This window comes from Pseudorca crassidens, chromosome 2 (genome assembly GCF_039906515.1).
Source record: "Pseudorca crassidens isolate mPseCra1 chromosome 2, mPseCra1.hap1, whole genome shotgun sequence".
In the NCBI taxonomy this organism is placed as follows: domain Eukaryota; kingdom Metazoa; phylum Chordata; class Mammalia; order Artiodactyla; family Delphinidae; genus Pseudorca; species Pseudorca crassidens.
Window position 1 is genome coordinate 14,474,287 of NC_090297.1, and position 12,755 is coordinate 14,487,041.

Below are 12,755 nucleotides of genomic sequence, written 5' to 3' on the forward strand. Positions count from 1 at the left end.
AAGCTATTTTCATTATTTAAACCTCAGAGAAATAGAAGTGAACCCTGAGAAATTTTGGCCTCAAGGACCAAGTCAGGGGTCCTGTGTTTTGTGTCCTAAGATCAGCAAAGGAGGAGAGGTAGCAGATAACCAGAGATTCCACCTGGGGCCCCAGACGCTGAGGGTGCTGGCTTCTCCCAGCAGAGTCCCCTCTCTTCCGGATGGGCTCCTCTGTCAGGAAGCAAAGACAGACACAGATTCCTGATGAAGGTGACAGGAGATGGCTTCCCCGGGGCCGGGGCTGACAGCTGATCTTCCCCCATCTCCTGGGAATCCTCTCTTTTCTACCATGCAAGATGCTCCACACTCACCTTGCCAGACAGGTGGCAAAAGCTGACTCAGGGACATGGGGCCCCCAGACGGGAAGGAGACCGTTGCACTTAGTGTTGGCGTTCTGAAGGGCGGCACTTTCCCACTCTTCCCGGCCTCGAGCCAGCCTGGATTGGGAGGAGAGCAGGGACAAGTGACTGCTGGAATTAATCTGGCAACCAGGCACCTGGGCGCATAGGGGTGGAGGAGGGTTTGCTGACACTAAGGAAGTGCTGGCCCGTGTGCCTGACTCTACAGAGAGGAGCAGCCGTTTGTAACCACGATGGTAAATGCCAGCTTCACCGCCTCTAGTAAGCAAGGCTGCTCTCACCAGCCTTGGCCCAAAAGCCAAGTATCTTTTCCAGATTATATGGCAGGAATGGCACTTGGGCCTGTATGGCTGAAGGTAGGACACCATACTTTGCAGAGCCTAAGGAAGAGAATTAAAGCCTCAGGGATGGCAGTCCCACCCCCTCCCAGTCCAGGGCCTCTGGCGAGCTGCCCGCTCCCCTGAAGTCACACAGGGCTAGTACTGAAGCACATGCAAGGGGAGGCCTAGTGAAGGAGCCACTCCGCAAGAACCAGGCCCACCTGACGGCAGCCAGGTGGCAATCGTAGTGCACGATGTTGAAGTGGGACACGGTGCTGTAGCCCTGCTGTTTCCGGGGCTTGTTCTCCATCTCCTCTAAGGCTACCCGCTTGGTGAAGGTATAAATGCCCAGGACCTTGGTGGGCTGCAAAGATAGATAACATAAAAAGGAGGAGAGGTGAAACTCCAAGGCAGGCTGTGAAAGGAGGTGAAGCAGAGCAGAGGGGCCCCGAGGATCTACGATCCTAGGAAGGGATGCATTCAGGAAAGGGGGTGATGGTGAGCCCCTCAGTCTCCTGGTTAAGCACTTGGCTGGGCAGAGCCCCAGTGAAATGAGGGTTGTGGGGAGCAACTGAAATAAAGTGGATGCTGCGAGACAGAAGGGCAGAAATGCGAGCCTGAACGGTCCCTTCCTTTTTGCTTCTTTTATCTGAAAATGAAGAATAAAGTGCCTTCTTGTTAAGTCACTTGTTTTTCAAAACTGACCAGAAAGCTCCAAGGAGCCTGTGTCACAGCAGGACTTACAGGGCTCGTGGCCCAGGGTAGTGCCCCTTCGACAGGCTTGGGCGCTAAGTAATAAATTCAAGCTGGAGAGGAAGAGGGATGACTTTTAGGCCTTTAGGGGAGCAAACTGGTCACTTGCTGTTGTGCTCCTTTGGGTGTTAAATCGAGTTAGGTGGAGCCCAGAAAGCCAAGGTCCTTACCTTCTCCCCAGGTTATCTGAATATGGAAGCAGCATGATGTGTTTTTAAAAGCCCCAGGTCTGAAGTCAGAAAAGCCTGGGCTAGAACTCTGGCTCTGCTACATGAACTTTGTTTTCTCATCCATAAATTAGGGCTTTTTACAGGTTTAAAGATAAAATTACCCAGTTTACATAAAGGCTCTGGGCACAGGGCCTGGCACACAGAAGGGACCCAGTGAGTGGTAGCTGTTGATGACGATGAAGACTACCGTTCAGATCAGTCTGCCTTCCCACCTTTAGAGAGGACAGCTGGCCCTAAGATACGAGCCTTGACTCTGGCCTAAGAACAAAAAGGCCTCAGGCGAGGGAGGCCACCGGGGCTTGGGACTGACCGCACCTGGAACTTGTACCCCTCCCTGCAGATGCAGCATGTGAGGCCCGGCTCCTCGATCAGCTCCTCCATCTGCTTCAGGAGCGCCGTCTTGGTCACGACCTGGCCCTTCTCATTGGTCTGTAAGGGGAACCCCAGGTGGCACGTCAGACAGGAATTTCCACGCACCCTCCCACTGCAGCTTGGGGACACGCAGGCACAGGGTTGACCTTCCACATACATGAAAAGGACTGCTGCACTGAAAGGAAATCTCTTTAGTTGGCTTCTAACGAGGGTAAAGACCCAGATTCTCCTGCTATTCTCTTCCTACAGGAACCACTGAAGCAGAGGAAACCATCCAGCTAGAGCCCTGGCAAGTTGCCACTTGCCAACAAAGCAGCCCCCTTTCTTTGCGCCAGCAAGACCGACTCTCGGCTGACAAGGGCCGCTGCAGCATGAGTCATTTACTGTTCCCATGGGAGTTTTAAAACTGCCGACACTCAAGTTCGCTGGTCTGGAGAAGGCCCTCACAGGACCTCTGCCTCCTCCAAGGTAGGACAGAAGAGCACAGAGCCCTTCTTGTCGAACAGACCCAGGTTCAAACGCCTGTCAGCCACTTGTTAGTTATGTGCCTTGCTGATTTACTTCACCTCTTAGCTTCAATTAGTCCATCTGAAAAATGGGTGTAAAATCAACCTCTCGGAAAAGCACGTGAGGGCTTAAATACAATCTTACAAGGAGGCTGCCTAAGCACAGTGCCTGGCATATAGTAAATCCTTGATCAACAATGATTATCACCATTTTTAATGCTTCTGCGAACTTGTTAAGTCGTTTAACCTCTGAGCCTCATCCGTATAGAACGATGATAGTCACACATCTAAGGGTTGTCGGGAAGATGAAAGAAGGTGAAGCACCTAGCGCCGTGCCCAGTACACCGACCCCCTGCCCACAGCCTTCACCTTCACCATCCCCAACCCCAGCTCTGAAACCCCAGAGCACAAATGACTGCGCCACAGGGTAGGCAAGAATGCGGGGACCCGGGCGTGGCTGTACCGTCATGCCCAGCGTGCCCAGAGCCTTCTGCCTCATGGCCATGGCCATGCGCTTCTTCTCGGCCCGGGTCTCCCTGCGGGCTGCGTCTATCTTCTTGTTTACGTCAGGGTGTTCCCGCAGCGCCTCCAGCAGGTTCTCTGCCAGGGTCCCAATGCCCTCATCGCTGGACACCTGCTCCAGTTTATGCAGGTTTGTAATGGAGTCGGTTCCGATCAGAACCTGTCAAGAAGGGACCAAAGAGATGAAGGCCTCCAATTATGTAAACAAGTGTTCTTCTCAGGAGCTTAAAGGTTTAAAAACTGTGCACAATCTCATGTCATCTGCTTGGTTTCAATCAGATTCTCTGATTTTACACTTCAAGAGATTCGGACAAATGGAGGAGGTTAGGCTCTGCCACCAACCTCTGACTAGTCACCACGCTCTTCAGTCTCCATAACCCTGTCTATAAAATGGGGGCAGGCCAGGGCCGCCATGAGGATTAAATCAGATGCCATACGTAAAGTGCTCAGCACGGTGAAAGTGAGAGGGGCTCAGATAAGAGTCCCTGGAGAAGCAGCCCCTGATGAGGCCTCAGTGGTGAACTCAGCAACCACACCAAGCAAAGAAGGCCCTTGATGTTCACGGGGGCTGTGCTGAGCTCTTCATCCGCGTCCACCAAACCCAGGAGCACAGCAGTTTTCTCGACCTAGGGATTCCAGATGTACAACTACACGTGGGAGTGGGGATAAGAAAAAACTTAGAAAGAAATAGATGTAAACAAAAACCTCCTGTGCTTAAAAATGCCGGCAGCTGCTACACGACAGCACCACACTATCCACAGGGGTGGGAGAACGTCACAACACTGAAGGCAGGGGAAATCCGCAAAAGCTCTCCAGGGGAGCTCACTGCGAAATCCGCACCACCCCATCACTGGTGAGCTGATGCCAGTTACCACACAGTTGACAATAAATCGACAACAACAAAGCCAACTTGCAATGTGAAAGCTCAGCACTCAACTCAGGTCACTCACTAGCTCATAGATCTATTTTCCCAGCAGGTACGCGTCCACTTCAACCTCAGCGAAATGACAGGCTGTCTCTTGTCTCATGCTCCTCAACGCTGAACTCGTAGTTCAACTGCCTACTGAATACTCCACGGGTCCCCTAGACTTAACATTCGGGCTGTGTACTGTGTGCACGTGTGTGCACACACGTGAAGCTCCTACCCACCTGAGGCTTACACTCTAGTTAGGAGGACAGAGCACACACTAATAATCTAACATCACAGACTCTCCTCCCCCTCACTCACTCCCAAACCTCCTAGTTCCCCATCTCTTTCAATGGCATCACCACTCCTGTCACTCAGTCCAGATACGGAACGGAGTTCTTGATTCACCCAGCTTCTTCACTGCCGACGTGCAATCAATCTCCAAGTCCCATTTATTCCACCTCCCAGATCTCTGTCGAATCCATTCACTGTCCACCTCACTAACTGGAGTTCAGCCGCCATGGCCTCTCACCTAGATCACAATAAAAGCCTGCCAACTGTTCTTCCCACCTCCCTTGTCACCTCCATCCAATTCGTCCTCTAGGGTACGGCCAGGCGCACTACCCTCAGGAGACAATCCACACTCTTCTCCGTGGGGCATGTGATGTGGACCCACGCTTACATCTCCAGTGCCGGCTCTTGCCACGTCTCACCTCCAATGCAACTGCTTTCAATTCCTGGAATGCTTTAAGCTCTCTCACCTCTGAACCTCTGCGGGCGCCCTATTCTCCTCTTAGAAATCCCCTTCCCTTTGACCCCTTCCACACTGCATTTACCCCCAGCTCTGTTATCACTATGTCCTCGGCTCTATCTTCCACCAGACAGTAAGCTCCCAGAGGGAGCTGTGACTGTCTCATCTGCCAACGTTGCCTCAACCTAGCGCAGCACAGGTACACGACAGGCACTACATAAATACGTGCTAAAAGAGAAGTGAATGGTCAGAAGTATGAATGCCAAGTATCCAACTAGACGAAGCCTTGTTTTTAAAAAAGAATTCAATTTAGTAACTAAGAATAAGCTTGGAATCCACTGACCTGAGTTCTCAGGTCAATGTGTTGCCACTGGCCAAATGACAATTCCGTCCCTTGACTTACCCACATTCAAAATAAAGATGTTACAAGGATAGGGGAAAAAAAAATAAGTGAAAAACTCTTACGTAGGAAGAATTATCCGTAAGGTGTAATAATTATCACTATTTCCACTGAACTGAACAAAAGTTGAGTACTATAGTTATTTGAGTGAGGCATATGGAAGAACCTTTACTGTAGCCAATTAACCACATTTTTGGAGTGAGTTATCAGAACAGATCACTAAATGAGAATGTGGAACTATACTCAAGATAGACAGCTCTAAACAACCACCAAAAAATGCAGCCCTGAGGACTCTCAAAACTCAACACTGAAAACACAAACACTACTACTAGAAAATGGGCCAAAAATATGGACATACATTTCACTGAAGCAGACAGACAGATGAAAGACATGAAAAGATGTGCAGTGAGTGTCATTATCCATCAGAGAAAACAAATTAAAACCACTCTGAAACCATCACTCTACGTCTATCAGCACGGCTGACGCACCACCAAATGCTGGCGAGGATGCGGATAAAGCGGACCGCCCGCACCCTGCCGATGGGAATGTGAAGCGGTGCAGCCTCTAGAAAACAGTTTGGCAGCTTCTTGTAAAACAAAATAATGCAACTACTACACAAGCCAGTAATTGCAGTCTTGGGCATTTACCCCAAAGAAATGGAAACTTATTCACACAAATACCTGCACGTGAACATTCACAGCCACTTTATTCATAGCAGCCTCAAAATAGCAACAACCCAGACACCCTTTAATGGGTGATGGTTAAACGGGTCACGGTGCACCCCCGCCATGGACACTACTCAGCAGTAAGAAGGAACAAACGACTAATATATACAACAACCAGGACAAACCGCCAAAAAATTATGCCGAGTGAACAAAGCCAATCCCCAAAGGTTACATGCTTTATGATTCCATTTAGTATACAACATTCTTGACAGGACAAAATTACAGAGATGGAGAAGATCAGTGGTTGCCAGGGCAGGTGGATGCGGCTATAAAAGGATAGGGACTTCCCTGGTGGCACAGTGGTTAAGGATCCGCCTGCCAACGCAGGGGACACGGGTTCAAGCCCTGGTCTGGGAAGATCCCACATGCCGCGGAGCAACTAAGCCTGTGCACCACAACTACTGAGCCTGCGCTCTAGAGGCCGCGAGCCACAACTACTGAGCTCACGCACCGCAACTACTGAAGCCTGTACGCCTAGAGCCTATGGTCCGCAACAAGAGAAGCCACTGCAATGAGAAGCCCACGCACCGCAACAAAGAGTAGCCCCGCTCACTGCAACTAGAGAAAGCCCTTGCACAGCAACAAAGACCCAACACAGCCTAAATAAATAAACAAACAAACAAACAAATAGGACAAGAAGAGGGATCCCTGCGGCAAGGAAACGGTTCCGGTTCCGACTCTTGACTGCATGGATGTCAATATCCTGGCTGTGATAAATTTCCTATAGTTTTGCAAGGCGTTCCCACTGAAAGAAACTAAGTAATGGGTACGCACGACGTCTCTGTATTATTTCTTAACAACTGCGTGTAAATCTACAATAATCTCAAAATAAAAAGTTTAATTAAAAAAAAACAAATCCAGACTGGCCACCTGTCTGGGCCAATTAGGGTTTGTGAGAGTAACAGATAGCTCAGCCCAGTGACTATCAGGAAGGAGCAACCCAGCGGACAGGGTTGGGCCTCCCTGAGAACCAAGTTTTTGGCTGCCTGGGGCAGAGCAGAAAATGGTAGTGATGGCATTACAAATGTCCCAGGGACTACAGCCAGAAATCGAAACTCTTTTTACCCTCTGGCCAGCCACACCCTCACAACTGCTGCTCAGCTAAGCCGTGAGATAAAGAAGCCCCACATAAGAATGAGTTGAATGAGGAAATCACAAATGAACTTAGTCCTGTCTGCACACAGAGAGATGAACCAGATGACTTCTGAGAGTCCTTCTAATCTGGGAGTCCTATATATTAGGGCAACTCCCATCTCAAGGCTAGTCAAGGTGGTTACCTTCACTCAGTCGTGGCAGATGAGGAGAGAGGGTGTGGTTCCCTCCCATGACATGTCCTGCTCCAGAATAAGGCCCGTGCTGCATGCTAGTTACTCACCTGGGTGGCAGGGTGCTGGATGGCCAGCCCCCGAAGAAGTCTCAAGATAAACGGCAGGGCTGGGCGAGACAAAAACTTTTTCCAGATGTCCGCATCCAAACTGCAAAGCAGAGAGAGGCTTATGAGCAGGCCAGAGAAGCAAAGGCCACCTAGAAACCGGCTGTTGATTCTGGCTTGTTTAGATGTGACCCTACAAGCGTACCATAAAGAATCACAAAGGATCACCCAACTCAGCTGAGAAACCAGATTGAAGTGAAACCAGATAGAAGTTTCTGTTCCCTCGAAACAGAAGCCAACAAATTGCCATCCTCTCCCACAGCCCCAAGGGCTGCAGAGTCACCTTGACAGCTTCCAGAAGGGAGGGAGACCCCAAGGAAGGCAAAGGGATGCCAAGACGATGAAGGAGAAAAGGAACCAGGAAGAGGGGAAGGAAAGCAGCCCCTCTGACAGCGGTGCCGCTTACTTCTTGGCACTGGGAATGTGCTTTTTCATATAGTCAAGTGCATTCTGGGTGATTCCCTTCTGGAGAATCAGATCCTTTAGCTGATGCCCATTGCTGTTGTTCTTGATGCCAGCTGCGATTTTACAGAAGCAGTCCAGGAAGACTTTATCATCGCCACTGTGATCTTCGTCATACCTAGGAGGAAAGAGCAAAGACCCCGAGTGTGTGAAAGGAGGAACAAAAGCCGATCACGTCCTTTTCTTGGTTGACAAGCTTCAATGGCATATAGGATCAAGTGTAAACTCCTGAGCATACCCTTCTCATCCGGCTCCTGCCACGCCCCCCTATCCCCCAACCCCGTCTTACATTTTCATGCTTTTGCACACATGACTCCCTCCAGCTTGTCATATCTCCTTATCGTGTCACCAACCACTTCTTCTCTGCCTCGCCAGGTGCTACTTTAACACAATGTATTTTACTTTTTGCCTCCCCAGTTAGACCAAGCCCCTTAAAGGCCAGACTAGCACACAAAAATCTAATAGAAACTCATGTGATTCTTCCTTAGTCTCACAGAACTAGTTCAGGGTTTTCACAGGGACTCTCGTTTAGCTGTCTGAAATCTAAGCAACATACTTATCAAAGCTGCAGTATGGTTTGAACCGCTCCACCAAGATCTGCATTTTCTCCACCTCCCCGAAGGACAGGTATGGGATGATGCGAAGCAGGCCCTGGAGCACGCTGGGGTTGGAGCGAACAAAGGTGCTGTTGATCTGGTCCAAGAGCATCACAAGTTGATCTTTGTCACCCGTCAGTAGGAGGTTGCCCTGCAGTAAGAGAGAGGATGGGAGGCCCGCTAATAAGGTTGGCACTTTGGGGCCCTTAATGGTCATCCATTTCCATCAGAGCCATCAGAAGTAGCCCTAGAAGAACAGTGTCTCAGCACTTCCTGGGGAATAATCAGCAGTGGGAGTTCTACCTCATAAATTACTTTCTAACTTTCTGCGGTGGCTCTGTTAATAGTCTCAGGTGGTCAAAATATACCAACACAATCTTCCCCTCCCCCGAGAGAATGCAGGCTGCTTGGTATTCATTTGGTCGTATCTCTAGCCAAACCATCAGCACCAACAAGAACAGAGGAATGTGTGGGTGTGCTAAGTGGAGAGAAACTGAACTGGGAGCTGCAGACCTGAGTTCTAGGCCTTCAACTGTACAGTAACCGACTATGAGATACTGAACGGCTCACTTCATCTCTCTGGGCTTGGAGCTTCCTCAACTGTGAATTGAGGGGTTGGACTAAGGCCCTTGTCTATCAACTGGAATAGTCAGCTTTGTTTCCTCTGAATCCAGATTTCAGGCTTTAACGTAATGATGTCACCGTGAGCTGGGCAGGTTCAGTCATTCTTGGTTGACACAGCTAGACACAAACCAGCCAATGGCTGGCAATGAGACGATGTCTGCGGGTGGACAAACCGGGCTCCACTCACCTTGTCCTCACTCAGGGGCTCAGCATTGGACTCATCCAGAATGATCTCCATAATGCTAAGCACCTGCTCGGCCACAGCTGCACCACCACTGTCCTTGCTTTCTTGCTCAGCTACCAGGGCCTGCAGGAGAAGGAGGCCCAGTCACTCTAGGGACAGACCATAACCACTCACTGCTCATGGGATCTGCTCCTCAAGGATGTTCTTTGTGGCATTACATTCCGGAAATCCTGTGCGTGTGTGTGCGCGTGTACATGAATGGAGAGACATGCGGTGTGTGGGTTTCTGAGGACAGTGAAAACGACGTTTCGGTTTCTTTCTGGTTGCCCTGAGGTGAGTGGCACTACTTTCCCACTGGGGTGCAGTCTGCACTGGTGTAGGGACTAACTTCCTCTTGCTTCTCATCTGAATTCAGGAAAGAAACAAGGACACTCTTGGGTGTCATGGCAGCAGCACAGGGTGAGCCAGCAGGAGGATAAGGAACGGCCTGAATAATTCAAGCCTCTGTGCCCATCAGTTAGACAGAAAGGGCTTGAAAAGGCCACAAATCCACTTCACTTGAGCCCAGAAGTGAGATGTCTTTCCCCCACCCAGGACTTCCCCCACCGAGGCTCATGCTTTGCCTTTTGCAGCCCACGCTCTTTACCAGGTTGAGAGTCCCCAGCATGACATTCAAAGTGTTCATTTCCAGCTTGACCAGCTGTTGCCGGTTGACTTTCACCTTCACGCAGTAACTGAATAATTTCAGCAGCACCTGACAAGAAAAGCCAGTCAAAACCCATGAGACCATCTGAGAGTGAAGACATGAGGACAAGCAGGAAAGAAATGTCCAAGAGGGGTCGTGTACAATCAGCAGATACTCCCCCTGAAATACAGAGGACAGCGAAGTTTCCTTAAGGAGACACGATACGGTGGCTGGGCTCTCCTGTCAGGCTTGCATCTCAACAGCAGTGTTCTCCAGCAGTAGCTCCCGTGGGCTGGGTATATATATCTCTGCCGTCTCTAAAACTATGGCAAGGACACTAATTCCTCGTGGAATAGGTGATGCTCTGTTGTCTTGGGGGAAATGCCAGTACTAACTCAGACTCTGAACTAATACCAGTAAACAGAAAGATCCCAAAGCTCATGGCCCGTGGGGCTCAGAACCATGTGGCTCACTGAAAACAGGGGTACAATAATGTATGTTCTCATGTTCCCTGGAGGTGAAAACAATAGTGTAATATGTATGATGCCTTTAGAATCCTCTACTCTTCCCTAATGAGATAGCTGGATGAATAACCAAACAAAATCCTACAAAAAATTAAAGAGTTACTTACAGAATCCATTTTAAAAAGCAGTAATAATAATAATTGACACAAGTGCAGCTTTTTGGGGTAAGACAATTAGACACTGGTTCCACAGGTGACTAAAGAAATATAGCGGAAGGCTTGCTATCACGCTGGTTTTTCGGGAGGAGTCGGCAGGGAAGAGGGGAGTTGGGGAGGGAGCCTAAAGTGCAGAGAGGGCCAAGGAAGCTGTCAGGTCCTTCACTGGCTTGCACTGGTCCACGGCACCATGCTGCCCCCTAGGGTTAAGTGGCAGGGGTCACAAGCTTCTGTCCATGGGGGCCTCTCCCACTTCGCTGCCTCCAACTCACTGTTAGAAGGTGGCGTCCCTGCTTGAAGTCTTTGATCCCTGCCAGTCTGTTAAGCATGCATTCCAGGCCCTCACACTGGGCCATCACACCAGCCATCTTATACACTTCTTCTTCATCTTCTTCTTCGTCTGGAAGAAAAGGGAAGCCAAGTAAAAATGGAGGTGAAGCCAGGAATAAAGCACAGCCCTCTTCCAGGCCGGTGGCTACTTCCCTTTTCCGTATCTCCACTAAAGAACGTAGCCAATAAAAGGGGTCAGTATTGGATATCAAACTTCACTGTCTCACTCTTAGTAACTTTTTTTAAAGTTTAAGTCACTTAAAATTGTTTACTCAAATATGTGAAAATACACGCATTACAACCACTAACGAAAAAAACAAGAACAAAAACCCTAAATAAGGGGCCCTGAACACTCGTTTGTTGCTCGCTGCACTTCCCCCAGTGCCCCACCACGGCCCCAGCGGTATCTGAATGGGGCCACTGATAACCGTGTTTTTCCTCAGCCAGAGGAGTAATCCCCCCTCAATTCTGAACAGAATTGCAAGAGAGCATCTGCCCAGACTGCCCCCAAGTCCCAGGTCGTGAACTGCTGCTCAGAGCTCCCAGTCCTCAAACCGAACGTGCGGCGGCGTCTGTGGGAAGGGCCGTACCCGTGGTGGAGTCCAGGGACTCGATAAACTCCTCGGTGGCGTCGCCCAGCAGCCCCCGCATCCGGTAGACAATCCTCATGGGCTCTCCCTGAGCAGACAGAGTTGGAGAAATGTGCTTGTGAACAGGCCCAGAAAATGCAAAGGACTCGCCACCTGGTCTTGCTTAATGCTTCGGCGGTGTGGACAACTTCTATTTCTCTGCAGGGTCTTAACCACAAAATCTAGAATCCAGATGCACTACAATTCACTTAGTGGAAAGCAAGCTCATTTTATTTAAGGTCTACTACAGGCCAGGAGTTGTGTGAAGCATTTTACAGACACTACGTCACTTAATTTCATTGAAACTATGTAATAACTATAACAACTAGTATTTATTGTTTTTACTCTGCGCTAAGCCCTTTGCTAATTAGGCACTTTATATTACCCTTCTATCCAAGGTCACGCAGCTTGTTCAAAGTTATCCAGCTATAAGCCCAGTTCTGTTTCCAAGCCTGTGCCTCCTTCAGGAGTATAAATTCTTTCTAATCAATAGGGACCACTACTCAAAGGATCAGGACGAGGGAAGTCAATTAGATCAAAGGGCTGCGATTCAAGTCTCAGGAATCAAAGGCAAGAAAACAGAATACACCAATCTCTGCCTAGGGAGATCCTGAGGTCTTCATATAACCCCACGTCAAGGAGAGGATTCATCCAAATTTCCTCAAGCTAAACCTACAACCTGAGAGAATGACTAGAAATAAGTCTTGTAAATTAGAAGATTCCAGCAACTTTCCTAAACTGGAGGATGAGACTTCACTCTCCACCAGGTACCAGCTGAGGCACTCTAGCACAGGTAGTATTATCCTCATTTTGGAGGTGAGGAACGGAGGCTTGAAGTTACATTCTAGCAAATTAAGTGGGAGAGCAGGTACCATACTAATTCAAGCTGCCTGCCTCTAAGCCATGCTCAACTTCAGGAGACGAAACCCTGGAGGGAGAGAACCTGTCAGGCCAGGTCCCAGAGCATTTCCAGCTGTGAAGGCCCAGTGGGAACTAAGAGAGGGGACAGCCATAGACCATGGACAGAAAGAGAGAGACACAGAAAACAGACCCTTGTCTGTAGCTGAAGAGAGGGGCTGCTTATCAGGGAAATGGGGGATAAAGTAAAAAGGGAAGCTGATGAACGCCCGGATAAAAAGGTGCCACAAACTCCGGACTTCGCCAGAAGAACCCCTTGGTGGATTAAGCACATTAATGGGAGGGACAAATGATCCCCAACTTCTTGCCTCCTGGTTCAAAAGGGGAGGCTG

General features: G+C 49.4%; 1 protein-coding gene across 9 annotated transcripts in view; it reads right to left on the minus strand.

The window, feature by feature from the left end:
- The window catches only part of UBR4 (ubiquitin protein ligase E3 component n-recognin 4), a 126,738-nt gene that overhangs the window by 10,318 nt on the left and 103,665 nt on the right, over positions 1–12,755 (minus strand). For all 9 annotated transcript variants that reach the window (XM_067722231.1, XM_067722219.1, XM_067722199.1 and 6 more), the window contains 11 exons: positions 11,467–11,554; positions 10,819–10,946; positions 9,829–9,936; positions 9,186–9,305; positions 8,335–8,525; positions 7,723–7,896; positions 7,260–7,359; positions 3,043–3,261; positions 2,017–2,130; positions 940–1,082; positions 351–476 (listed from right to left, as the gene is read on the minus strand). In XM_067722231.1, coding sequence (XP_067578332.1) covers positions 351–476; positions 940–1,082; positions 2,017–2,130; positions 3,043–3,261; positions 7,260–7,359; positions 7,723–7,896; positions 8,335–8,525; positions 9,186–9,305; positions 9,829–9,936; positions 10,819–10,946; positions 11,467–11,554 — 1,511 coding nt within the window. The remainder of the gene's footprint in view (positions 1–350; positions 477–939; positions 1,083–2,016; positions 2,131–3,042; positions 3,262–7,259; positions 7,360–7,722; positions 7,897–8,334; positions 8,526–9,185; positions 9,306–9,828; positions 9,937–10,818; positions 10,947–11,466; positions 11,555–12,755) is intronic.